At 47.4% G+C, this 23876-nt stretch overlaps 1 protein-coding gene and 1 long non-coding RNA gene across 7 annotated transcripts in view; one reads left to right on the top strand and one right to left on the bottom strand.

Annotated features, from left to right (window-relative positions):
* The window catches only part of RPS6KA2 (ribosomal protein S6 kinase A2), a 452599-nt gene that overhangs the window by 224219 nt on the left and 204504 nt on the right, over positions 1-23876 (top strand). Inside the window, exon 1 of one of the 6 annotated variants that reach the window (XM_015137673.3) lies at positions 13099-13429. The exons of the other annotated variants lie outside the window; for them this stretch is intronic. Coding sequence (XP_014993159.1) covers positions 13331-13429 — 99 coding nt within the window. The 5' untranslated portion in view covers positions 13099-13330. Of the gene's footprint in view, positions 1-13098; positions 13430-23876 lie in introns of those variants that run through there. 6 annotated transcript variants of the gene reach the window in all.
* LOC106998197 (uncharacterized) lies at positions 8359-12684 on the bottom strand. Its single transcript, XR_003728725.2, has 3 exons — positions 11957-12684; positions 10784-10854; positions 8359-9375 (listed from the first exon to the last, which is right to left on the bottom strand). It is a non-coding gene; the product is annotated as an uncharacterized LOC106998197 (long non-coding RNA).

Raw genomic sequence — 23876 nt, forward strand, 5'->3', positions numbered from 1 at the left:
TTCATTTGTAGAAAAGTTGTCTTTTCTTCTGGTTACTCTGGAGAGGTTTTTTTTTTTTTTTTTTTTTTTGGCAGGGGGGGTTTGGTATTTCAAAGATTTAGTATGATGTATTTAGGTATTGTTTTCTTTTCATTGACTCCTCCTGGGGACTTGGGGGTTTTTATAAATATGAAGATTGGTATATTTTATCTACTCTGAAAAATTCTGTAGTATTGCCTCACCTCTTTGAATAGTGCTTTTCTATTTTTCTTTGTTTCTTCTGTCTCATTCTAATAGTCAGAGGCATGCTGGATTTTTCTCCTTCTATCTTCCATATTTCTTAACCCCCCTTTCGTTTTTCCTGTATTTCTGTCTTTCTCTCAATTATCATCAGATCCAACCTCTCTTTTACCAACTCTGTCTTGGACTTTGTCCAAACTGCTGTTTAATCGATCTACTGAATTTTTTTGTGTGTGTGTGACGGAGTGGCTGGAGTGCAGTGGCATGATCTTGGCTCACTGTACCTACCACCTCCCACGTTCAAGCAGTTCTCCTGCCTCAGTTCTCCATGTAGCTGAGATTACAGGCGTACACCACTACACTGGCTGATTTTTGTATTTTTAGTAGAGATGGGGTTTTGCCATGTTGGCCAGGCTGGTCTTGAACTCCTGACCTCAAGTGATCTGCCCACCTCGGCCTCCCAAAGTGCTGGGATTATAAGCGTGAGCCACCACACCTGGCCAATCTATTGGATTTTTTATTTAAATTATTATAGTTTCAATTTTAAAGTTTTGCTTATTTTTACAAATCTGCTTGGTCATTTTACAATCTCTTGTTTTCTTGCAATGCTTCAACCTTCCTTGTTTTTCAAATGTATTGAACACACATAGTTTATATTATTTATACAAATTCCTAACCTTTGCTATCTGTACAGGTCTGATTTTGGAATTTGTCTCTACTGACTCTTGCCCACAGTTTGTATCTGTGATTATTTAGTGATTTATGTTTGCGAGCTCATGCCCCTTAGAATTTCCCGTTTAAACTGTGAGACATGTTTAAAGCATGTTCTTCCTGATTGTACTTACATTTGCCTCTGCCTGGTCTTCCGTGTGCTACCGATCTGGAATCTCTAAAAACTAAAAGATTGGATTGGAGTTTTTCAGGCCACACTAGGAGTGAGGATTTTGGCTTCCAACTGGCTGAAGTGTGAGCTGCAGAAGTCTGAGAGGGCAGTTTTTAACCCCTTGCTTTTTTCCGCACTCCCACCTGAAGAGGCAAGCCTCCTTCTTCACAGTGAGGTTCTTCCAAGGTCACGCCCTCCAGTCTGCTCTATGGGAATGCCCGATCCAACCCCACACCCTGCTTGGCCCCCCGCTGAACCTCTGGTCTAGATGACAGAGACTCACATTAGCCTGCAGGACAAGCACTACTCAGAACAGTGCTCGCCCTCACAATATCTCCTTATCCTCATGTTTTGCCTGTGTTCATTCTTCCCTGCTTACTATCGGACCAGCCACACTTCATTAGAAAAGATTTCCCCCTCGTTTTATCGCGCATTCTCAGGTGTTCTGGGAAGGCTCTCTCTGCATAGATGACCCAGCAGGTTGCCGAGAACAGGGAAGAGCCCAGCGGAGCGGGGAAGGGCGGCGCGCCTCCCAGCCCCAGCTTCCTCCCCAGCTCCTCTGATGAGGGGAGGGGGAGACGGCACCACAAGGCGCGCCTCTCCCGGGGCTGCCACACCTGCTATTCTCAGCTCCCTGTCTGGCTTTTATGTGTTCATCAAGTTCTCATCTCTAGTAGAGGTATTTAGTGCCTGAAATATTATAGGTGTTTATGAAATATTTTTAAACAATGAAAATTTCTTGCTAAAACAAATCTAGCAAAGATTTTATGCTCTCCTTTGTACCCATGCCAGATCTTGAGAAATTTTTCTATGATGAGGGTTTTTTTTTCTTTTTTAAGCTACAGAAATCCTTCCTGCTATAGTTGTAACCTGTTTCCTCTTTCCTGCTAACTCCCTTCCTTTTGAATTCCTCTATAATTTACGTATAGGCTTGGAAAAGTCCCTTATTTCCGGGTTAACCTCTTAGAGCCTCAGCATCTTCGTTGCATAAGGGGGTTCACTGTGTCTGTTTCTTAGATAAATGTGTCACAGAAATAATAATGTAGACCGAAGCTCTTCCTAATTAGCAACCCACTGAAAATAATCCTAGTAACGTCTGTTTACAAACATGCATGGAACGCTACGGACAGTTGCTTCTCTAAAGTATTTTAACATTGGTGTGAGAGAAAGGGGAACCCAAAGTTTTAATACAGCACAGTGAGCAAATTAGAGGATCCCAGGAGAGACCCCAATAGGGCCTGAGGGGTGGAGGGATCTCCGTGTGGCTTCCTGGAGCAATGCTGGGTCTGGAAGATGCTGGAAGGAGACGTGGCCAGTGGGCAGAGGCAGAGCAGGCAGGAAGGACAGCTGTGGACACTGCGTGAATGATGTCATGGAGACACCACAGATCATCTTCTCAGGAGTAAGTCAGCGGGGCAGGAGCAGAGGCTGCGCCCTGGGGGAAGGAGAAGAGGCAAACATGGAAGAAGGCCTGGCCAGGAAGAACAGAGTCTGAGGCTTCCAAGCATCCAACCTCTGGAGCTATGCATGCCCTGGGGTAACTGAACAAGATTCACTTCCTTTGGCCAGTAATTACTACTTTCTGGCAAGAGCTGAGAAGGGCCCACGCTGTGTTATGGAGGGCAGGGTTGGAAAGAAGGCAAGACGGGGAAAACATGTAGAAGGCACAGTTGACAAATCTCAGTAACTAGACACGTAGGGAATAAGGACATGTCAGGAGGTCACGGTAAGTCTTGCCTTCTGGTTTGGGCAGCGAGGCACATGGTCATGCCTTGCATAAGATGGTACAGTTTAATAGGGGAGTTTTCAGATAAAAATTCTCATATTTGGGAGTCAACTCTCTTCCCAGCCATTTCATTAATTCTCTGTGTGAAACGCTAGGATTTCTATGAATAACTCTGTAGAGCACCTTACAATTTACAAAGCGCTTCCCCATATTGGTTTAACTGCATGAAATTGCTGTTTTCATAGGTGACGACCTAGTGAGAAAAGGGTTGGGTTTTTTTTTCCTCTTCTTCCTCCCTCTTCATCCTAGAGCGGGCTTTTTCAACCTCACCATCAACATTTTTAAAAATAGACTTTATTTTTTAAGAGCCATTTTAGGTTCGCAAACAAACTGAGCAGAAAGAACAGAGACTACTGACATTTTTGATGGGCAAATCTTGGTAATGAGCCTGTCCTGTACAATGTAGAGTGTTCAGCAGTGCCCAGCCTCAACCCACGAGATACTGGTAGCCCCGCCCAGCTGTGACAATCAAAAATGTCTCCAACACTGACAGATGTCCCCTGGGACCCATCCTCCACCATCCCAGAACCACTGTTCTAGAGACTCAGAGAATTTCAGCCACAGTCAGGTCATAGGATCTGAACAGCGGGTAGACATTTAATTCAAGATATTTTACTTCCCAGTGTACAGTCCATCACGGGCTCCTGCTTACCACAGTCGTTTTTAGATCTGTCTTTTGCCTGTCTCCAGCTACACCTAATTTGCTCTTTAATAAATGGTACACATGCTCAGCTATATGTCATTCGTGTCAAGTACTCTGTCTTTCCATTTCAAGAACGACGTTGTTCATTTTTTTATCTACTTGGTCACTTTGAGTCTCTTGTCTTTAATTGCTTTTTCATTTCTTGCTTTTATTTCCTTAAGCTTGTCAAATTTGACATTCACTGCTCTCCCCTGGATGGTCCAGTGGCTGGAGGCTACTCACAGCTGAGTCTGCGGCTGGCTGGCTTGCGGGCTGTGCTCCTGACTTGTGTGGATTTTGCGCACGGCGATTGTGAGCTCGCGCTCCTTGGAGCTGTGTCTGAGGGAATTCTTTGAAGCCTGGCTTTAGTGCAGATTCCTCTAGAAAGCATTTGTGATTGTTTCTGCTAGGCACCCAGGGCAGAAACACCTCAAGACCACTTTAAATTGTCAGCTGGAGTTGCTGCTACTGTTTTCACACAGGCGGTGAACCGAGGCCCTGCCCCTGTGCGAAGGCTGGCTATGGCCACAGACCCCCGGGATTTCCCACGCTCCTGGCCCCCTGCTTAGTGCCAGTGTTCAACCACGATTCCTCATCCAGGGGCTTATGGGGTCCACCCTCAGCCCGCCCGCAGGCCAAGTGCAGCACCCTTGCAGGACTCTCACTTTGAGGGGTGGGCTCTGTCCTCTGCGGCCACTATGGCTGTGACACGGGGTCTTATGCTGCAAACCTGGACCCACTTTTTGGTTCCTGCCTCTGCTTACTTACCTCATTGACTTGAACAATCCTGACTTGAGATTGGGTCAAAACACACATTTCAATGTCCACCAGTGGGACAAACACCCCCTTCTCCAGTGAGGACCCTGTCACTTTCCACAGCTTTTCTTCCCACTCTTGGACAACAGACAGCCCACATTGGCTTTAAGTTCTGAGCTCTTGGTTAGTATTTCCGGTCCTCAGGATGGCTCCTTCTCAGAGAGCTGCGCAGACAGCCCGTTGTCCGAGCTTGCTGACTCTCCTACTCTCCACCTTGTGTATCCCCTCCCGCCCTCTCTCCCCACCCCACACCTGCTCATTGTTCCTCTAGGCTCATTGTTCCTCTCAGGGCCAGAGCCAGCAGTGAGGAAGAGGAGGGGAGAAAATGGGCTTCGACTGCTCTCCTCTCTTCCCCAGCCTGACCCTTCTCTCCTGGAGGCCCCTGTTAGCTTCACTCCAGGCAGGGTCTCTGAGGACTTCACATGGCCCCTCCTTGGCCCCGGGCTGGCCTGTAGGAAGCACTCATATGTCTTTGGCCAACAAGCCTTGCACGGACAGGGTTAGCCACCACACAGCCTCTCTGTCCTCCTCGTGTTCCCCTCCAGATGGTCCCAGTGGATGCCAGACCTAAGCCACCTGGTCCCAGCATATCAGCACTCCCCAAGGGGCCCCACAAAGTCATCCTGCCTGGGCTGCAACAACGGAGGTGGCACCTCCCCAGCCCTTTGGGTGGTGGAGAGGAAGGGTGATGGAAATGCTGCCAAATTTCCTCTCTCCCTGCTCCCCTCCTTCACTCTCCAGGCCATCCTGTGTTCTCAGACACCTGGGCAGTGTCAGGGTTGTGGAACAGCCTCTCAGCATTTTTTTTAATTGGCCTATAGCTATTTGTCCTTGAAATTTTCAAACTTAGCGTATCTCAGAGAGTTGGTAGAAACTTTCCTTTCAAATGATCAATCCTGAAATCCTGTTTGTTCTAAATTTAACCCTGGAGTTCATCCACTTTCCTTCGGCCACACCCTGCCATTCTCCTGGCCTCATTCCCCAATCTGTTTGGCAGCAGATATCCATGGAGTGCCTGCTGTGCGCTGGGCTCTGTGTCACAGAAGCCTCTGGGGATGTTAAAGCTCCTGTCCTTTAGGGCCTTATATTGTGATTACTGGAAAAAAGTATTTAAAAGGTAAAGAAGATGAAGGACAAGGAGGAAGAAGGAGGAGGAGGAAGAAGAGGAGAAAAATGTGGAGGAGAAAAGGGAGAAGAATCACATATTATCAGAAGTTTTGTAAAGAAAATGAGCATGAGGTGTTCTAGAGACTCCTGTAGAGAGGCCCTGTCTGAGATAGGCTATCCAGAAAGGCCTCTGCAGGGTGGCATTAATTCAAGCCTGCCTGAGATTGGCTATCCAGAAAGGCCTCTGCAGGGAGGCGCTGATTCAAGCTGGAAGCCAAAGCTTGAGAGCCAGCCGGAACAGGGGCCCAGGTAGAGGAAGGAGCCAGAACCCAAGGCTGGAGGTGGGATGGCCTTGGCGGTTCCAAGAATGAAGGGAAGGCCAGGCTGGTGGAGCCAAGGAGCAGGATGGGGCAGGGCGGGATGGACGGTGGGTGGTGAGACCCAGGGTCTTTGTAGCAGAGTCAGTGTAGGCAGAATGAGGAGTTTGGGTTTTATTATACTCTACTGGCAAGAAAGTAAGAAGCCTGGAAGAGTTACAAGCAGAGAAGTGGAGGATTGGATTTGAATTTGTGTGGAATGGCCATGGGCGGCCAAGCTAGCAGGTGACCACCCTGGTCTAGAGTGGGGATGGTGGCTTGTCCTGGAGTGGACACAGAAGATGAGCAGGGTCAGACTTAAGACACCCTTTACCAGACACACCCAGGTCACCCTCCTGGGGTGGACGCAGCCTTCTCCTCAGCATGGGGATGGTGGCTTGTCCATGAGCGCAATAGGTGAGCAGGGTCAGACTTGAGACATCCTTCACCAGACACGCCCAGGCGACGCTGATGGCATCCTCCTGCCAAAGCCTCCCAGGCTCTTCCTCCTCTTCAGGGATAAACTCCTTGGGGCTCTCTACCATGTGACCCAGCACCCCTCCTTTGCCCTGTCCCCACTCCAACACACCCTCACACCGCAGCCAAATGGACCTCCTCAGGACCATGCTCTCGCTGGCCTTTAGCCTGAGCTTCCCCGACGGAACACCCTCGCCTGTCCCTGTGCATCTGGCTCTCACTTGCTCATCATCACCTGTGAAGGTAGCAGTCATCTGCAAGACTAAGGGCTCCTGTAGGGCCCTCTCCCCTCTAAAGCCCTTCTCGCCTGGGAGTGAACACACCCTGGCTTGTCTGTGCTACCCCAGAGACCGCCATGCCTGTCAGGACAGGAGTCCCTGCTGCGCCCAGCCCCTCAGATCTCAGGCTCAGCACAGCCCACAGCAGCAGGCACGGCAGATGTGCAGAGGACCTGAGTTGATGAATGACGCTAGGCTCCTGCCGTGGTTCTTCTCTAACTCATTCATGCCAAGGTGTACGTGGGAGAGAAGTGATTAATAATTAGTGAGTCACAAACATGAATACAACCAAGTATGCCCCACACAGTCGCTTTCACATACTACCGTTGGCTCTCCGTTATCACAGGTCTTGTTTAAATTATTATAATTTAAAAATTATGGTCTCATTTTCCTCATATTTTAAAAAATTGTTCTTGTTAGTTCTTGAATATTAGTTTTTTTCTGTGGGTTATTAAGGATGTGAGTTATTTGTGGTGTGAAACTATACCAAACAATAAAAAAATTTGCAAATGAACGCTGAGTGTAGTGGCTCACACCTGTAACCCCAGCACTTTGGGAGGCTGAGGTGGGCGGATCACTAGAGGTCAGGAATTCGAGACCAGTCGTACATGACAAAACTCCCATCTCTACTAAAAATACAAAAATTAGCTGGGCAAGGTGGCGCATGCCTGTAGTCCCAGCTACTCAAGAATCACAGGAGCAGGAGGTTGCAGTGAGCCGAGATCACACTACTGCACTCCAGCCTGGGGGACAGAGTGTGAGATTCTGCCTGAAAAAACATTTGCAAATGAAATTCCCTCTTTAGAGTTATGTGTTATTTTCTCATCTCACATAATTTACACGTGTCTTTGTTTTTCCATGTTTGTGGTCATGTTGGAATAAAACCTGACAGTTTTGCAAATCGTGGATTTACAGGGAACCATCTGAGTGAACTGTGTAAAGGCTCAGCGATTGTGATTTCGATTTTGAGGTGGTAAAATGGAGGGGATGAGTAAGGGGGAGGAGTCACTCAGAGGTGGTGCCTGTGGATGCGAGGACGTATCCTGGAAACGTCCGGCCCCAATTCCTTCCCCTCAGCCCGTGGGTCTCCAGCAAATTCTGCTCCCAGCGTTACTGCCCACCTCGGCCTCTTGCTCTCCATCACTGTGGCCACTGCGGTTTGCTCTTCATGAGGACACTGTCCTGCCCCACAAGACTGTCACGGGGCACCTCCCTGATCTGCTTCCTCTGCTGTGCACCCTGCTGCCAGAACTTTCTCAAATACAAGTGTGTCCCTGTTATCCTCAGCTTCATGCTTCAGTGGCCCCTTCGTTAAGCTGAGAACAAACGTCATCGCCTCCACCTGACCCCACACCCTGAGCCCATGCTCTGGCCACACAGCGTCACTCACCCCAGGGCCTTTGCACAAAATGATCTTTCTTTCTGCTCTCATCCCCACTTGCCTGGTTTGAAAAACTGTCCCTATGTCCCTCTAGTCCTTCCTCCCTCCGCATGGGCCAGCTGCATGCTTGTCTGCCTGAAAGCGTGGCACGTTCCGCTGACTCACGGTATATTTTTGTATCTGATCATTTGTCACTAGCCTGTGATGATCTTGTGAGAGGGCACAGTGCTGAGTACAGAGGAAGAGACTGTGAAACGCATGATACGCGAATACATTCAAACAAGTAATTCTTCCATCCTAGAATTATAACCGTAATTGTAATTCATCTACAGCACTTTCTACCATGTTTTACAAATATTATGACTATTAAATAATCTTTAAGTAACTTTTATAAAAATTGAGATGTAGTAACTAGATGTAAGTCTATGGATTAACCGAGTGAATAATGAGTGCCTTGCTGAGTGTATCAATTAGGATTCCTTTGGCTGCAAATGGTAGAAAACTCAGCTCAATGAAAAGATTTGTTATTTTCCACAGAAATAAGCCTCAAAGAGGTTTGGCTGCAGAATTGGTTAATGCAGTAACTCAACAGTGTTATCAAGGATCCAGAATGTTTCCAGTTTTCTGCCATGCCATGCTTAGCATGACCCCATGGGCCCAAAGTACCCCCGGCTCTGAGCATCCCATCCTTACACACTGGCCAGAGGTAGAAGAAGAAACTCACTCCTTTACTTTGCCCCAGTTTCCTTTCTTGCTCTGTGGACTTACGCAATCTGCTCTGAGGTGTTTTTTTTTTTTTTGGTGTTTTTGAGATGGGCTCTCACTCTGTTACCCAGGCTGGAGTGCAGTGGCACGATCTCAGATCACTGTCATCTCCGCCTCCTGGGCTCAAGTGATCCTCCCACTTCAGCCTCCGAAGTAGCCGGGACCACAGGCACACACCACCACATCCAACTGATTTTTGTAGTTTTTAGTAGAGAAAACATGGGTTTTGCCATATTGCCCAGGCTGGCCTTGAACTCCTGGGCTCAAGTGATCTGCCCATCTCGGCCTCCCGAAGTGCTGGGATTGCAGGCATGAGCCCCCGCGCCTGGCCTCGAGGTATTTCATACCCGTGTTGGGTACATGTTGTCCTCTGGTCTCCCAACACGGCTCAGTGTGCCTCTGCCGCTACCCGACCCTGTTCCTGAGTTGCGCTGTCCGTCTCTGCTCTCTCCTCCCTCACTAAGCTCCGGCTGCTAGTATACTTTTCCTCCGGGTTAAGTTCCTTCTTGGTCTCCTGGTCTCTGTGTCTGTCTTCTGGTCTTCCTCCTCTGTGTTGTGGCTGTTGATTTCTGTATGTCCTTCCTCATTCATTCTTTTTATTTTCTCCAGCTGTGTTGAGGTATAACTGACAAAGAAAAAAAAATTTTTTTTTTGAGATGGAGTTTCGCTCTTGGTGCCCAGGCTGGAGTACAATGGTATGATCGCCACTGACCGCAACTCCGCCTCCCGGGTTCAAGGGATTCTCCTGCCTCAGCCTCCCGAGTAGCTGGGATTACAGGCATGTGCCACCACGCCCGGCTAATTTTGTATTTTTAGTCGAGATGGGGTTTCTCCATGTTAGTTAGGCTGGTCTTGAACTCCTGACCTCAGGTGATCTGCCCGCCTCGGCCTCCCAAAGTGCTGGGATGATAGGCGTGAGCTACCCTGTGCAGCCAAAAGTTGCATAATTTAAGGGACACCCCATCATGTTTGCTGTAGGTATACCTTGTGCAAGGATTCCCACAATCAAGCTAATGAACACACCCATCGCCTCACATAGCTACCTGCGGGCAACACAGATGGGCTTGGAGGACATCATACTAAGTGGAATAAGCCAGACAAGGGAAGACAAATGTCCACGATCTCACTTATCTGTGAAGTCTAAAAGCTCCCCACATTGTTTCCATTTATTTTAAAGATATATAAAGTTTCACTTGAAGTGCAATTTAGCATTTTATTGAAAATATGAGAATAAAAGAGAGTTTTAGAAACTTGAAACTTCCAGCAGCCTGTAGGGCTGTTTGGAGACGAACAGACATTTGTGGTACTTGACTAATTAGAAGCTCTTGGATGTCACTCTTAACATACTCCTGTGGGGTGCCCCGAGAATGTGGCATCTTCCCATATGCAGACAGCACATCAGCCTTACCCACAAAGATACCTGTGTAGCCCGGAAGAGATGGTAAATCTTGTCACAGTCCCCAAACTGTGCCCTGTTATTCCTCAGCCTGGGACTCCCGCCGCCTCTTGTCTGTCCAAGAAACTTACTCCCTCATCTTCTTACCCTCAGGCGTTCAGAGCAAAGGCCATCTCCTCCTTGACTTTGCCAATTAGTATTGGCTTCTCATTCATCTCTTACACATTTCTTTCACTTTACATAAAAATGGCATCAGCTTTGCCTGTTCACTCACCTTCTCTTCCATAAGACTGTGAACTTCTTGAGATATTGTAATCACTTTGTGTCACAAATGACCACCACAGTGCCAGATGTTAGTAGGTGATCGATAATCACTTGTGGAATTGCAGTGACCATGCATCAGCTAATCTGGTACTCATAGAAGTAGCAGTCACCATGGAATTCAGTCTCAAACTTACTGTGCTTGAGTTAGAGAAAATGTGAGATACTCAGAGGTCTACCAAGCTCTTTATCTGCTCTTGAGTCCTTTCCCATTCCATCATCTGGGCAAGAGCCTTTATCAAGTTCACTTTCTTTTCTGGTATTTGGTGAGGATAATTTGGATTTAGGTTACAATGCGTCTTGATATTATACCTACCCTAGATTTAGTGGTTTCGGAGGATTTCATTACATAGGCACATGAAGTAGTGTTCCGTGATTTTGGTATACCTGTATTTTACCAGAAGAAAAACAAAGGCAAACATATTTACTGTTGTAGCAATGAATTCCGTGGTTGAAATCTGAACGATTTTCCCCCCAAGTTCAACAGAACAGTTTTGTTGCCTTCAAATTTGGGGAACTCATGAATGTCGCATGAAATATTTCCTTTCCAATTTTGTCAGATCACGTCAAAATACTATCGTCGATACAACACAAGCCTTGACTTAGGCCTGCCTCTGGACTTTTGTCCTGAACAGGATGCCCGCCAGTTGGTATAGTTGGCATTCTGCACCCCTGTCTCTGCCAGTATTACTGGCTGCCCTTCTGAGGGAAGCATAGTCGGGTTGGCCCTCCCTCATCCCCAGAGTCTGTGTCCAGTTGGAGGTCCATCTACCGCTTCCCGTGCTGGGTACAGTATCTTTGTGTTTGCCTAGAGCCAGGATGCCTAAGGATCCCAGCAGGGATACAGGGCACTCAGAGGCTACCCTCCCAGCAGAACCTTAAAGGAAGCAGGAAAAGCAGTTTTCATGGGCACTTAATTGGCGCATCGTCTTGAAAAGCAGCAAAAAGAGGTGTTTGGTGTTTGGTGTCCTTGTGGGGTCCTGCACTTCTGTTTTTAAAGAAAAATAGTTATTATAAATCCTTTAATACATAATATGAAAATCAATTGCACTATTTAAATTCACAAAGCACTCCCATATCCGTGATCTTGCATAAGCCTCTTGCTATCCAGTAAGGGAGATGAGGCAGGTTTCACTCATATTTTCTTCTTAGAGATGAGTCGTGGGAACAACGTGCAGCGGCACCCAAGTTCACCAAGCAAGGAAGGGGCAGCGCCAGAGTCCTGGTGCTAAACTCCCGGCTTCCACTCCGGAGCAGCACCGCTCAACAGGGGTCTCCAGGAAACCCAGAGAGCCTATCTGGTCTCACCTCAGCCCGGATGCAGCATGAGCTTAAAGCTCTTATTTAAGGACATTCTGACCTCTATCCACCTTAGCCAAAATAGCCTATCACAAGTATTAACGTAACATCTGAGTAGTCCAAGGAGCAAAACAACGCGAGGATTTTGCAGTTCGCACTGCAAAAGAGCAAGCAAGACTTGTCAACTCACCACCACAGTCGTTTCTGGTCTTTGCAGGTGGTGATGGTGCTATGTCAATGGGCTCGGTTTCTCCCTGTTTTTAAACACAAACTCAACACGTGCACAAGAGGAAAACAGAGCACCCAGGCTGCACCGGGTCGTGAGCCCGCAGATCCCGGCCCTCCTGCAGCCCTTGGTGAGCATTTCTAGGAAAAAAAAAAAAAAAAAAAAAGTGTTTCCCTTTAAGGCAGATCCGGGCCTTGCCCTAGACCCAGGTCACCCCGCCCCGGGTATTCCCAGCGCGGGCCCTGATAAGCCATCTGTGTAGACGTTTCCTAGAATGGGGCCGGCTGCGGAGGGCGGATGCGTCTTTGTTCTGCAGCCGCGGGAGGGAGGCGCCCCGCGGGCTGCCTGAGCCCCCGCCCTCGGGCGTGTTTGTCCGCTCCGGCAGAGGGAAGGCGCCGGTCCCGCGGCAGTCGGCTCTGGGCCAGGCTGCAGGATCCGCTGGCAGGCGGGGGTGCCTCGCTCGCTGGCCGCTGCGGTTTTGCTTGGGTTTTCTAGAAGCATTTGCTGATCAACAATTAAAGTTTGGTTCAGCAAGAGAAAAACATGACGACAAAGTGTGCATAGGGATGTTTTAAGGAAGGAAAACATAATGACGGCCCCAAGCTGGAAGAAAGAGCAGCCGGGCCGAAGTTGCGTGACAGGAATGCCAGCAACTGCGCGGCTCCTGAGCCGCTACACAGCTCTCCGGAGCCGGGAGCTGTCCCGGGCCGGTGCTCATTAGGCATGCGGCAGTCGCGGGCGCTGATTGGCGGGCAATGCTGTGGGCGGGGCCGTGGGTGGACCCGCGTGGGGGCGGGGCTGCACGGAGCTGGTACTCGTAGGAAGGAGTAGAAAGAGGAGGAGGGATGAGCACCTGGAGCCTCAGGGCGACGCTGATGATTGGAGGTATCGGTGGAGGCGGGGCTCTCCTGGGCGGGGCGGTAGGCGCTCATTGGCAGTGCTTGGTAGTGGGCGGGAACGGGCGGGGTGGTGAGCGCTGATTGGCGGTAGTGGCGGGGCGGGGCGGAGGAGGAGGAGGTGTGCGTGCCGGGGCGCGAAGCGAAGGGCGCTGATTGGCGGTAGTGGCGGTGGGCGTGGTGTAGGCGTGGCGCGTGGCCGGCGCTGGTACTCGCAGGGGAGGCGAAGAAGGAGGCGGAGGGAGCGCCTGGGGCCCCGGCCGCGGTGGCCGGCGCGGCCTGCCCTTTGTGACCGCAGCCTGCGCCCCACGCCCCACGCCCATGGCCGTCGCGCCGGGCTCCCCGGCCCCGCGCGCCCACCCGCGGACCTGAGCCCGGCACCTGGGATGCCGGGGATGCGCGTCCCCCGGCCCTGCGGCTGCTCCGGGCTGGGCGCGGGGCGATGGACCTGAGCATGAAGAAGTTCGCCGTGCGCAGGTTCTTCTCCGTGTACCTGCGCAGGAAGTCGCGCTCCAAGAGCTCCAGCCTGAGCCGGCTCGAGGTAATGCGGCCGCCTTCGGGGCGCGCAGGTGCCAGGCGCCAAGCGGGCTGTGGCAGCCCGAGCCCGCCTCGCCACCTCTGGGTGGACCCCGAGACCCGTCAGGGAGTTCAAGTTACTGGAAAGCTGGTCCGGTTCCGAAAATCGAACCAAAGGGCTCCCCACGTTATCGCTCGGACTCCGTAGTAATTGGGCGGTCCGTGGGTCCTTGCGGGGGCCAACTCCACCCCCACTGCATTTCCAGCTCGTTTATCCGCTGCTGGCTGCACGGGGTGTGGTGTGGTCCCCTGTGGGCCACGGGTGACCGGGTGCGGAGGGGCTTTCTCTGCAGCTGGACAGCCGCGTGGCGCGAAGCGCTTCGCAGGGGTCCATCAGAGTCCCGAGTGGAGAAGCCCCCCAGCTCCGCCCTCTGAGGCACTGATCAGGTGCTGTCAGCCGTGCCCGGCTGGCAGGTTCCACCTTATCTTGTAGCTCATTCGTGCATTTGAAGTCAGTGTAGGATTCACAGAACGGGGAAGAACGGGCAGCAGCACGATTTACTTAGGCATCTAAAACGGCGCTCAGGAGTAAAGCGCCTGATGCAATACCCTCACAGCGCCGGGGTTGATACAGATTCGTCCTGAAAACCCAGAGTACTCCCAAAGCCCTGTCCTTTCTACCTGTCCCGCATCTTGGCATCTTAGGGTTTTCTTTTGGACGGTTCTCTTGTGGTGTTTTTTATTTCGACCATCAAATCTTACTCTCTTAATCCCAGTGTCCAAATCACATTGTTGAATCTATAGATGACAAAACAGTGAAACGTGTTTAAGTGAAAAAGAGACATGGTGATGGGGAGACTGAGGCTGGGACCCAAAGATTTTGCCTGACACTGTCCCGCCTTTGCCTCAAGGCTGGCACCTGTGCGGTTTTGGTTGGTTTGTTTCAACTGGAACAATCTCAGATGTTTCATCTTGGTGTTCTTTGTCCCAGCTGCCATGATATTAGACACAGGCATGGGTGCTGTAACAATTGAGAGACCGCTAAGCAGAGCTCAGGAATAGACATAAAAGTAGAAGAGAATTACTCGTTTAAAAAGTTTCTCTTATGGCATCCCTAAATCAGAATTGAAGTACTAGATAGGATCAGTGTGGCCGGTTCCTAAGGGTAAAATATATCTTTCAAATAAAACTGTTAATACAGTACTGGAGGAGGGCTTGCTTTAAGTCTAAGATTGAGAGAAATTAAGCACACCTTCAGGGAGACAAATCATTTTGCTGGGACACAGGCACTTAAAAAAATCTAAAGTTGACAAGATCAGAAACTCAGAGTAGTATTTATGTTTATCTGGATACATGTTTTTATTTCCTGTTTCATCACAATGCCAAGTTTATTAGACATCTCCTTGTCTCCTTCCATTTATTGTCTCTGTCAAGAAGAGGCACACGTGTGAGCAAACTCCAGGCATTGTTTATGAAGAGCAGCTAAACACTGGCTGACCAGTGGGAGTTCAAGAATCTGCCTGATTCTGGATACACATACCTCTGGTATTAGGGTTCTGCAAGGAGGGCCGGGCTGCAGAAGTGCCTCCAAAAAGAATACAGTGGGAAACAAGGTAGGGGTGGGAATAGGAAACGAGGTTTTTTTGATGTACAAATAAAATTTCTAGAAGTCATACATAAACCATCAGCGACGTAGGAGGTCAAATGGGCTGAAAATAAATGTAGTCTAACAGCAAGTAGTCAATTAGCGCTTTCTATGTGCCAGATCCCGTAGTAGGTGCTGGAGGTCTCAAGATAGTCAATAATGTCCAAGCACAGTGGCTCATGCCTGTAATCCCAGCCTTTTGGGAACCTGAGGCAGGCAGATCACAAGGTCAGGAGATCGAGACTATTCTGGCCAACATGGTGAAACCCCGTCTCTACTAAAAATACAAGAATTAGCTGGGCATGGTGGCATGTGCCTGTAATTCCAGCTCTTCAGGAGGCTGAAGCAGGAGAATCATTTGAACCAGGGAGTCAGAGGTTGCAGTGAGCCGAGATCGCGCCACTGCACTCCAGCCTGGCGAAAGAGCAAGACTCGTCTCAAAAAAAAAAAGATGGTCACTACTAACACAATGCTCTCTTCTTTACAAATGCATTCCCTGGCTTCCTATTATTTGATGCTTGTGAAAATCGGGGTAGCGTATGTTACTATCCTCATTCTATTGCTATGGGAATAAAACCGTGAGAGTTTGAGAGTCTTGTTGAAAGCTTTCCAAGGAAATTCTGCAAGTGTTTATGGAGGACCAGGTCTGGGGCTGGTCTTTTTCTGGGTACTGTGTCCAAAAAGACACAAGACATGGAAGTCCCGGCCTCAGGGCGCTTCCGCCCAGTGAGGATTCGCACAAGCAGCTGACTTTGTGTCCCATCCAGTGAGTTCCTCTTCTCCCTACCCATACTTGAGAAGGCTGCGTGTTGGTTTGTGTGTTCACAGCTGGTTATAGGCCAAGAAGCACTCATCAAAAAATGTAAAACTGAGCAGGGGAGGTCTGTCAATGGATTGAGGTTGAGAAATAGGACACAAAGTACTGAACACAGATGTGTATTTCCTCTGTTTGGATGAATGAGAAAGATAACTTGTTTTGTAATGGGAAACATTTTAAAATTATTTCTGTGAAATTTATATTTTGAAATATACAGAGACTTTGAAAATTTTTGTTATTTGAAATTCAAAGTCTAGTGACATAAACAGGAAATTAACATAGTTACTTTAAGTTGAAAACAGTATTTTCATTTAAAAGGCTTTCAGGAGAGACTCCGTCCTAATGTTATCATTCTCGATTTTATTTATTTTCATTTTTAATTTTTTTAATAATGAGAAATTTCTAAAGTTCCTTCTTTTTTTTCTCTCTTTTACATTTATGCTTGGCAAAACTTCTCTGAACATACTTGATTTTAAAATAAATTTTACATCTATAACCCAACATTTGCTAAACCCTAAGTGACAGAGAAGCCAGGTTACTTAATCATATTTGGAAACAGCTTATGAATTACAGATCAAAATGAAATTCAATGAAATATTTTTGTCCTCTGTCATCATAGAACCAAGTGAGATGGCCAAGTTGTTGGCTCTGGCAACTATAACTTTGGGGGTTTGTAGAGGAAAACTGGGTATCTTGCATAGAATTCCATGGGTGTGCCCCAGAAAGATGTCAGGTGTCCGTGACTACAAGACCCTCACCGCCCCCAGAGAGCTCTGCTTTCAGGGCATTGACAGTGTTGCCTAAGAACCACGACACATTGCTGGGCAGAGTAACCTGCATCTCATTCAACAGTCCATTTCATAAATGAGGAAAGGAGACACTGGCCCATTTGCTGAGCTGGAGTTACCGTCACCCAGCTGGGATAGGATACCCTCTCAGTGTCTGGCCTATGAGTTGTGCACTTATCTACAAAATATGTTACCCATGCCAGTTGCCTACTGAGCTAAGGTGGCTTTGAGAGCAAGGAAATGCACCACCCTCACCGTCCTAACTTAGCAGAACCATAGATCCACTGAGCTGAAAGGAATCTTCCCCCCACTCAACCTTTCCACATGCCAGTAGAGCCTCAGAAGATGGAATGTGCAACCTCCAAAGCTTAGTTTATAGTTCTTCCAAGAGGGAATGTACATTTTAAACTAATGAAAAGTGATATTATTAACCCAAGATAAGACTTCCACCAATTTGCTAAAGGTATCAATATACAAAGTCATTTCATTTAGGGAGCAGTTATTCATTTGGAGTTACCAAAGCCAGAGGGTTCTCTTTGGTGACCTATTATTTGAGCTATTTTAGCTGTAACTGGCGTTTCTCCTGAAAGACAATGGGGAGTGAATGAGGAAGACAAAATGCGAGGCTTTACCTGGGATATTGCTAGTGGTGAACTGCTGAGTGGAAGGAGAATTTCGTTTTATTTATCTATTTGCTCAATTGTTCATACACTCAAAAGATTTAAGCACATATTGTGTGCATTGTGCTAAGCAACTGGGAAATAAAAATAGGATCCCTGCCCTCAGCGAACTTAATGTCTAGCAATAGAAGCAAACAAGTCAAAAGAAGCTTGCTATTAGGGTATAAGTGCTGTGAAATTATTGGCAGCTTTGGATTTAAATGGCCTGATTAGATAAATTGTCAACTTATTTCTATTTCTGGTGGTCACAGATCATCAGAATTTATCTATGTGTACATATAAAGATGTTTTAATTGCTTATTCTTTTTAAGGAAAACATGGTATCCTAATAAAGGAAGTGTGAAGGGACTCTTAGCAAGCATCAGGAACAATATTGACTCCAGTCATGAATAAAAAGAAAGTTTCCTGGAAAGTTTACCACTAAGGCTTATACTTGGTGCTTGATAGGTGAGCTCTTCTTCTAGATCTTGGGTGGTTTCCAAGAAAACCATTTCTAATTAAGATAATTTTCAGGTACTCCCAATAAATGCTCCCACAGAAGTTATGTTTATCCTAATTTTATTGGATTTTCTGACAGCCAAAAAAAAAACCACACACACAATAAATAGTCCATATTAGTGAATACTGAATTTGTTCATCTTTTTGCTCATTTATATACTTTATTTTAAAGGCATTAAGCTTAATTCCTTATTTGTGGTCACACTTTCTATGCTTGGAAATTGCCTTATTCCAAATATGCCTCATGCTTGGAATTTCATTACATACTTTATTTCTTTACATTCAAGAAAAATCCCCAAAGTATTGTTGGTTTTTTAAGCTATGTGAAAAGACAGCTAAACGTAGTGAGATTTTGCCCCTTTTGCTTTGCCTGTCCTTTTCCATAAGCCCCTGTGCTGACTGTCTTTGACCACACCCAGCACAGCAAAGACTGTTCAGACTATTTTTCATGTGCTCAGAAGTAGAAGAATGAAGTGGAAGCACACTAAATAAAAAAGGAACATGTGTTCATGTCCTGTGACTTACCATTTACCTGGGATTTCATTCTGTTTCTCACATGTGGGGCGAATAGTTTCTCAGAAGTAGCAATTTAATAGTGGGTGGGAGAAGTATGAACTCTCAGAGGCAGCTTCCAGGGCTACTGGCCATGAAGGGGAAAGGGGAGGAAAGAGGCTTAGGGGCTGTAGCTTCAGGATGAAGGCAATGTTCAGGTCGATCAGAGATGTTTGCAGCTTGAGGACCTTCAGGAAGCTGCCAAGAGAGTGCTCCTTTGATATGGGGGACCAGGATGAGTTTATTTTGTATGACGTGGAGTTGGTAACCAGTAATTTAGCCAGAAATACTCTACCTTTTTTGCTCCAAAGATCTGTGCTTGTTAAATAAGCAGAGCTGGTCTAAGACTAGCAGCGTTCTCTAGAATGCTCTGCTTTTATTTCTGATTACACTGAATTACGTTGTGTTGCATTTTCTCAGCATTTTATGTTTGCTGATATATTTTCACTAATAAGAGCTATTACATTGAATTCAAATAAGTAAAAATTATCAACAAATAGGCTGTTAAGCTACAGTGTGATTTAATCAAGCAAATAGATCAGACACAAATATATTCCATATGAAATACTGTTAATCACATCTGACTTGCAGCTGCGTGAGAAGCCTTGTCTGCTGACTGCTTAGCTAGGGGAAAATAATGGTGCAGCTCTAAGGAAGCCGGAGGCACCTACACATCAGGACGTGGAGGACGAATGTGCTGTAACCACACACCTAGGATTTATTACCAAGCAGGCCAGAAGCAGTATTTCCAACCAGCCAAGATGTGTACCTGTTGTTATTTGCATATGTTATGCAGTCATTTGCGTATGTTATGCAGTCATTTGCATATGTTATGCAGTCATTTGCATGCATCCCTGGAGATCAGTTAGAGGGTGTTCCCAAGAATGCTACTGATATGAGAGCCCTACCTGATTCCATTCGGGAATGCTCCCTAGCCAGTCTTCCTCCATGAAGCTTGGTGTGCAAAGCTCCCCAGGCTGTGTGGTTTGCCCTTGCTTTGCCCTGTGGAGGTAGAATTCTGCAGGCATGGAGCAGGTGGTGTCCCTGTTTCCCTCCCACCCCTGCTCGGTGCCAGTCTCCTGCCGTGGGAAGTGCCTGACCTTGCCGGCCGCCCCTTCTCCCAGCCACCTCACGCTGCCCCCGTGTTCTTTGTCTCCCTTGCCAAACCACTGCATCCTTTTGAGCACCCATCTCCCCAGCTACAAAATAGGGGTAACCCTGTAATAAGGGTTATCTTCAAGTTTTTAAATGCTTCAGCAGTGAAATATGCCTTGTCAGGACAGTTTGCACTTGGCAGCTGTGGTGTTGCGCAAAGCTGACTTTGGTTGGACCGTATCTGTAAAGGTTCTTGTACTATATTATGGGAGAAAAATGTTTTTTTCTCTCCTGCCAGCCTCCTTCCTCGCCCCTTTGAATACACACCTGTTTCAAATTAGTATTATCACCATGAAACTAGTTTTTCCTAGGTTATAGCTATGTTAAGTTTACATAAAATGATGGTTTAATCTTCGATGCTGTCATTTTAAACATAATTCGTGGTAATAGCCCCTCTTGGAAAACAGATCTGATTTCCACGCTGTTTCTGGTGTCAGCCCACAAGGAATGACGGAGTGGGGACTGTTGGGAGAAGGGAGAAGGCACTGGTAGAAATTATCTAGCCTTTTAGAGAAAAGAATTGTTTCTTCTTTCAGTTATTTTGTCTTCTATATGGAATTAGCAAGATTGGCTGGGCACGGCGGCTCATGCCTGTAATCCCAGCACTCTGGGAGGCCAAGGCGGGCAGATCACAAGGTCAGGAGATCAAGACCATCCTGGCTAACATGGTGAAACTCCATCTCTACTAAAAATACAAAAAAATTAGTCAGGTGTGGTGGCGGGCGCCTCTAGTCCCAGCTACTCGGGAGGCTGAGGCAGGAGAATCACTTGAACCCGGGAAGCGGAGGTTGCAGTGAGCCGAGACAGCGCCACTGCACTCCAGCCTGGGCAACAGAGAGCGAGACTCCATCTCAAAAAAAAAAAAAAAAGAAAAAAAGAAATTAGCAAGATTTTAAAAAAATGAATCAAAGGTTAGTACTTAGGTATTGGCCAGTGTATTTCCTCCTGTTGCCAAAGAAAAGAAAAGCTTGAATGACATTGACAAATAAGAAAAACAGGCCTCATACCTGTGGAATGATTCGTATGCTGTAGTTTCACAATCTGAATTTTCAGATGGACATTAGCCAGAGTGCAAGCCTGAGGCCTGCTGTGGAAAACAGTCTCTGCGCTCGAAGTACACTGTCACATTCTTTGCATCAAGACATCTTGGCCACACATCCTGCCAAGGGCCTGTGGCTTGCAGCTTTTACTCATTAAACTGTGAGGCCAAATTTATAAGAGGAGGGGTGGGGAGATTTTACTTTGAATGACTTTATTTTGGAATGGTTATGGTAGAAATGCTCTAGTGACTACTTAAGAAGCTCACACGGGTCCCAATTTTAATGCTGTCAGCCCAGGATAATTGCAACTCGTTCTCTAGAACTAAGGTCGGATATCATATTAGCTTCTAAATAGTTTTACATCCAAAATATCATATGGACAATCTATCTAAGGGTGAAAAACCGAGGAAGCCTCTTGTTCTGAACTGTGGGTAAAACACAAGAGGAGCAGAGAAGATGGCTTTGAGAGGCCTCTGTGTGAGAAAAGCTGGGCAAGGCCGGGAGGAGGCAGGAAGCCCAAGGGGCTCTGCAGGCCCTCCATGAGCCCCAAGACTCCCAGGCCACATGGCTATCAGCTCCTGCAGGCACCTGGGGCCCTGGGCTCCCTGTCACAGGGTCAAGTCCCGGAGAGACTGCTGCCCTCTACACTGTGCTTGCAAAGGTGCTACGGGAAACCCTCTTACCTGTAACTTGCTAAAGCAACTCTGTTGATTGGTTGACTTTGAACATAACGAAGGAAAGAAACACAGACAAACAAAACAACTTTTAAAAGAGCATTTATTTTTAGAACGCCTTTGACTTCTTGAGTTCTTCTTGGTTTCTCATTACTTCAGGGACTTAACAGACAGACTGCGGGAATCAAAGGGGTGACTATAGCTGACTGCCTTCATTCCAGAGAACCCGAGACATGGCATGAGGTTGGGTCTGTCTCTTATTTCTAGATCTTAACAAAGAAAACGCATGGATTATAATGTGTGTCTCAGTCAAGTCCTTGTAGGGTACAACCCAACAGAGAAGTGAAAAAACTTTCAATCTGATGGCATCGATCGGAGCCCATATGCACAAGGCTGGTGCGCGAATCTGATGGCATCGATTGGAGCCCACACACACAGGGCTCGTGTGCGAATCTGATGGCATCGATTGGAGCCCATATGCACAGGACTGGTGCGCGAATCTGATGGTATCGATTGGAGCCCATATGCACAGGGCTCTTGTGCGCAGCGTCCAGTGTGTCTCTCAGGGATGTAAGTATCTAGACCTCTGTCCTGATGTCTTCTTGAGTGTCAAGGCTCATGACAGCAGAACTCCAAAAACTGATATAGGGAAGGGAGCATGACCTGCTAAAATGAGCTGGCCAAAGTCACTCTGTGTGCATGAGGGAGAAGAAGAGATATGCGTCTGAGACACCCGCCCTACCCTCCCAGAGCTTGGATGTAACAGGTGCTGGGCATTTGCCCGAATTGCCATGGGAGTTATAGAGTAGTGCCCGTGTTTTCATTTTACTATCTCCACCTCCCACTCAGCCAGGGTAAGCTAGACATGGAGCCTTTCACCACCTGTGAGCCTGATCTTCTAGTGATGGTCACTCTTTTCCTTGGTCTCACCCCTTCCATTGCTGACCTCCCTCCGGGTCACCTCTCTACCCCAGGGATCTTCCCTTCCCTGAACTGTCTGCCCCTCGGTCCATTCTCAGGCCCCACCCACACCTGTTCCACACTCAGGTCTCCTGCTTTGCATGACTCTGAGCTCCTCTAGGGCTTGGATTCAGGGCTGTCTCTTTGGGAGACTCTGGCCCAGGGACACTTGGATCCAGACAGGATTCGGGAAGAGAAGTTTCTGTCTGTATGTGACTGTGGGTGTAGCGGAGCTCACTGCATCTGAGTCCTAGCCTAGAGGCGGTGGTTCGTGTTCAGATCACAGAAGAGAGGAATGTGTTGCACAGGAAGCACATTGAAGATTTCTTCCTCGTGATGTGGCTTGGTCACCCACGGTGGTAACATTCTGGAGTTTTAAGCTTGGTCACCCATGGTGGTAATGTTCTGGAGTTTTAAGGCTTGGTCACCCCTGGTGGTAACATTCTGGAGTTTTAAGAAGTGTCCTGAATCACACATCCCCCTGCATGGCCAGGCTTTGAGTCTGCAGAGGTCCACGTTTTCTCAGCCATCTGGGACAGAGCACACTGGTTCTCCCCAGTGGTGTCATCCGTCTGGACCCCACAATACTTCTTTGCTGTGTGTGAATTTACAGAAAACCTCGGGCTGGTTGGTGGTCTGTGCTGCTACAAATGCTGGCGGAGCTTGTGCAGAAGGAAGGTTCCACGGGCTGTTCTCCACGTTTGCTTGGCAGCCACGGACAGCTGTGGCTGTTGTGGGACTGTTGCCCCCGAGCCACGTGTGGCCATTCTCCGTGTAATACGCAACTTCTGGGTTAATATATGCAAAGTTCTTGGAAGTCATTTAGGACATTTTATCTTAGGAATTAGCCGTGGACTACCTATTCACTACATGCCTAAAAATTATCAGTAGGACTTGGGTGTAGAGGGTTAAAATGAAGACAAAAGGGGGTGCCTACCTGAAACCAATGGAGGAGGAGGTCATTAAAACCATCGTGTAAGTCAAATTACTCAGAAGCCAAGAGAGAACCGCATAGCAGCTTGAGGGGAGCTGGCATTGGGTATTTTACAGGCTAACTACTGTTTGGCCTTGAAAAATTTTCTATAGAAAAAATGTCTAATCTAGGCTCACAATATTGCTGATATAGTGTTTATGTTACAATAAAATTTTTGGGAAAAATCCCCGAACCACTTTGATTACTTAAAAAATTTTAAATGCAACAAAATATCTTAAAAGATTGAGAAACTATCAACATTTTTAAAAATGCACAGGTTTCCACATGTATTAATGCTGGTAATTTTTAAGAAATAGAAAAACAGGAAAAGTCAATAAGGATGTTTGTTTTAAACGCTGTTGCTTCTAGAATAGGTTTTATTCTAGGAAGATGGCCTTCGTGACATTGCTGATAGAGATTTCTAGTGAGATTTAAAGTCTTTGACTCCTGACACTGAGTTTCTGTGATGAATGACTTCCCTCTGCCTGTTCCAGCCTGTGACTGCCTTCGGCCCACGATGGAGTGGGCGCCCAGCACCTTCTCTCAGGCAGAGCTGGACTTCTATCAAGGGCTGTCCTGTACCCAGACTCATGAACCTTCTGGGCTCAGTTCTTTCTCCCACATGCATTTGTTCGTCTTCCTCTTGGGTGTTAGGGGCCGTGGCGCACCTTAGACTAGGATTGTCAGGCA

Source organism: Macaca mulatta, chromosome 4, assembly GCF_049350105.2.
Source record: "Macaca mulatta isolate MMU2019108-1 chromosome 4, T2T-MMU8v2.0, whole genome shotgun sequence".
In the NCBI taxonomy this organism is placed as follows: Eukaryota; Metazoa; Chordata; class Mammalia; order Primates; family Cercopithecidae; genus Macaca; species Macaca mulatta.